At 36.2% G+C, this 4,097-nt stretch overlaps 1 protein-coding gene across 1 annotated transcript in view; it reads left to right on the top strand.

The window, feature by feature from the left end:
• The first annotated feature begins 340 nt into the window (after positions 1-340).
• Positions 341-4,097, top strand: part of ZSWIM2 (zinc finger SWIM-type containing 2) — a 22,117-nt gene continuing 18,360 nt past the window's right edge. Inside the window, 2 exon segments of the mRNA XM_017881435.1 lie at positions 341-549; positions 1,719-1,840. Of these exon segments, the coding sequence (XP_017736924.1) occupies positions 383-549; positions 1,719-1,840 (289 nt within the window). The 5' untranslated portion in view covers positions 341-382.

The following is a 4,097-nucleotide window of genomic DNA, read 5'->3' as shown; positions in this document are numbered from 1 at the left end:
TCCAGAGCCCAGACTGCAGTTGGGTTAGAAACTGTCCTAACACATAGATTTTACCATCTCTGCCCCGAGGAAGCAGAAGGAACCCAAGAAAACGGACAACTATGCCTTCGGCTGCCAGCTTCCAAATCGGCCAGATGATTATTAAAGACACGCCTCAGTCAAGGGCGTCGCTTCAAAATGCAGGGGAGCCTGGGGCGAGTTGCGAAATCCACGCCATCCCGCACCTTTGTCGCCCGCTTTTCTTCTGCGCAAGGCACGCCGGGACAGCGCGGAGCCCAACCACCGTCACCAAGGCAACCAGCGCGCACGCCGTTGTCTTGGAGACCGGCTGGCACCTTAGTGAGCCCAGCAGAGGGGCCGCCTCCGCCTGCACCTAGCCAGGATGCTTCGTCGAGGCTATAAGGCCTCTGAAAGGCGAAGACACTTGAGCGAGAGGCTCAGCTGGCACCAAGACCAGGCACTGAGTAGCAGCATATACCTCCTACGAGAGATGGGTCCCACTGGCTTCCTGCTGAGGGAGGAAGAGCCGGAATACATGGATTTCCGAGTAACTACCGCCTCTACCGCCCCTACTTCGCCACCATCCCCGCCCACCGTGTTCCCCTCCTGGCATACCCAATGTGCATAGCCACCATCACAATCCCTGCTGATACTTGCTGCCTCACCCCCGAAAGCGTCTCCCCGCGAGTGTTCCAGACCCTAAAAGACGTGCAAATTACAGAAGGAAATAGTATTTATTGGAAGTTTCTTTTTTGGAGGTTAAGCCTTCAAACTGCAACTCTTGTAAAAGATGATGGCTCTTGATCTTTAGGCTTGAAAATGTCAGAGGCTTTATATGAATATCTGGTTTGCATTACATGTGTTCTTGGATCCGTTGTTAGTGGTCTTTAGTCATGTAAATCAAACGAAATGAAAATTCTACAATCTGCTAGCATACTGGAAATATTTTCTAAATAAATAAATAGGTTTCCCTTTACTCTTTGCTCACTCTGAAATCATATGAAGGCTCTATTAAAGGATGGTTTAAATGGCAATACCTTGGAAAGGTATTAATGAATAAAAATTCAAGTTTGCTGAAAGACCACAGATGTTTCATATTTGCATATTCCACCCTTAACCACTCAAAAATCAGCCACTCCACTACCTCCTAGGAGTTGACTTATAAAATTTTAAGTTAATGTCATGCAGTTTAAGAGTTGAATGCAATTTACTAGTCTGTGCTTATTTAAAGCATATTTTTTACTTTGTTGCTTCAATACTTACTGTATTTGATTGTTTTAGCCACACTAGTCTTGGTGAATAAATTTTGTCCTCTTGAATAAATAAATTCACCGACTCAAATGCACCGAACAAAAATCCAAAATGAGCTGCCTTACAAAAGTGCTTAGCTCCACCCCAAAGGACAATTTTTTTACAGTAAGGAATTTATGGGTTGATTTTTGCTTTTTTTCCTCTTTTGACTTTGGAAATTAGATTTATTTTCACCTGCTTAACGGCAGGTCACTTTAAAACCATCTTAATTTGTTAATTTGCTAACAAAGACAAATAATGAAATGAAAAATCAGCCTAGAGCCTGGTATCAAGAGTTAAGATTCTCCCATAGAATCTATTCAACCTTTTTGAATCACCTAAACTAAATTACCTCTTCAAATCTCTTTTATTAACTCAGTTTTGCTCTCTCAAATTTTACTGATCTTTTATGCATTTTCTTTTAAAGGTTTTCTAGGAAATCCTCATGTTTGTAACTGTTCCACATTTCTGAAAGGAGGGGAACTTTGTAAGCATATCTGCTGGTAAGTGATTTTCAATGAAGATCTTCCACAAAAGAGCATATTGGTGTGTTACATATTTTGCCTTTTCATGGTTTGAATAACAACAAAATTAAAGAAATTTGGTGCTTGGGGAATATAAAGTTAAAATGGTCATAGCTTACCAATAAAATTTTCAGTATTTCATTTTATTCTGAAAACTGAATAACGTTTAAATTGGGAAACATTTTATAATGTTAATACTTTTAAATAGAAAAAATCAATTTTAGATTCTCATGTACGAACGTGAAATCTAACTATAAAACAGGGGGGAAAATCCTGATCTTATCACTGATGATAATTATGTGGTTCATTTGAGATATTGCTGTGCTTCAACAAATTGTGTTTCCAAAATCACATTTTCTTGAATAGCAAATGTTCCATTTTCTACATGTATACATAGGTTGAAAGTATTCACCTTTTCCGTATTGGCCTATGGCAGTCAAGTTGCAAAATATTTTCCTTTTCAATTAACATTTGACTATGAAGCACTTTTAAATTTTCATTTATTTTATATATTTAGGGGTACAAGTTCAGGTTTCTTACATGCATATATTGCATAATGGTGAAGTCTGGACTTTTAGTGTACTAATCACCCCAATACTGAACATTGTACCTATTAAGTGATTTTTCAGCCTCTACTCCCTTCCCACCCTCCCAGTTTTTATAGTCTCTGATGTCTTATTTCACTCTATATGTCCATATGACCCATTGTTTAGCTTTCACTTACAACTGAGAACATACAGTATTTGACTTTCTATTTCTGAATTGTTTAACTTAGGATAATGGCCTCTAGTCCCATCCATGCAGCTACAAAAGACATGATTTCATTAATTTTTATGGCTGAGTTGTATTATATTTATATACATACACACACACACATTTTATTAATGTGGTATATTTATATACCACGTTTTATGTATCCAGCCCACTATTATGGATACTTATGTTGACTCCACATCTTTGCTGTTGTGAATAGTGCTGTGATAAACATATGAGTTCAGGTATCTTTTCAATATAATTATTTCTTGCCCTGTAGACGTATACCCAGGAATAGGATTGCTGAGTCATGGTAGTTCTATTTTTAGTTTTTTGAGGAATCTCCATACTGTTTTTCATAAAGGTTGAACTAATTTACATTCCTAGCAACAGTATATAAGCATTCCCCTTTCTCCAGGTCCTTATCGACATTTGTTGTTTTTGGATTTTTTAATAATAGTCATTATGACATGTATAAGATGCTATCTCATTGTGGTTATAATTTCCATTTCTCTGATGATTAGTGATGTTGAGCATTTTATTATATGTTTGTTGGCCACTTGTATATCTTCTTTTGAAAAATGTCTATTCATGTCCTTTGCCCACTTTTTAATGAGGTTATTAGGTTTTATCTTGTTGAGTTATTTCAGTTCTTATAAATTCAGGATGTTAGCCTTTTGTCAAATACATAGTTTGTAAATGTTTCTTACCATTCTTTAGGTTGTCTGTTTACTCTGTTGATTGTTTCATTTGCTGTGCAGAAGCTTTATAGTTTAAGTCCATCAAACTATTTTTCTTTTTGTTGTGTTTGCTTATGAAGACTTGATCATAAATTCTTTGCCCAGGCCAATGTCTGGAAGAGTTTCCTAGTTTTTCTTCAATTTTCCAAGTTTTTTTGTAGTTTACAGTCTCACATTTAGGTCTTTAATCCATCTTGAGTTAATTTTTGTATATGGTGAAAGCTATGAGTCCACTTTCCTTCTTCTGCATATGGCTAGCCAATTTTCCCAGCACCATTTATTGAATAGGATGTCATTTCGCTAGTGTCTAATTTCGTTGACTTTAACTATAAATCTTTGAAGATAGAAGTAGAACTCCATTGAAGATTATGTCTATTAAATCTGAAATTTTTCCTCTAGTGTCAGAATCTATTTGTAGGGTAATTAACCTCTAGAAAAGAAAAAAAAACTTTAATTTAAATACAAATCAACTCCTTTTGTTTTGCCTACCTATACTCATACTAATAAATTATTAATATTATTTTAATTTATTTGATAGTTAACATGAAAAAATAAGAAATTAAGAAAAGATTATGACTTTCACATTTCTAGCGCTTGTCTTTACAAGTAAAAAACGTTATATAATTATTTCTAATGTTTTGACTTATTTTGCTCTTTTATTTTGATCAGTTTTTATTAAGCATCTAGTAACACAAGTTATTTACTCTAGTTGACATAAAGATAAAATATGGCCGGGCGCGGTGGCTCAAGCCTGTAATCCCAGCACTTTGGGAGGCCGAGACGGGCGGAT

This window comes from Rhinopithecus bieti, unplaced genomic scaffold (genome assembly GCF_001698545.2).
Source record: "Rhinopithecus bieti isolate Rb0 unplaced genomic scaffold, ASM169854v2 scaffold_12512, whole genome shotgun sequence".
Classification (NCBI taxonomy): Eukaryota; Metazoa; Chordata; class Mammalia; order Primates; family Cercopithecidae; genus Rhinopithecus; species Rhinopithecus bieti.
The sequence above is the reverse complement of the archived record's forward strand: the minus strand, read 5'-3'. Positions and strand labels throughout refer to the sequence as shown.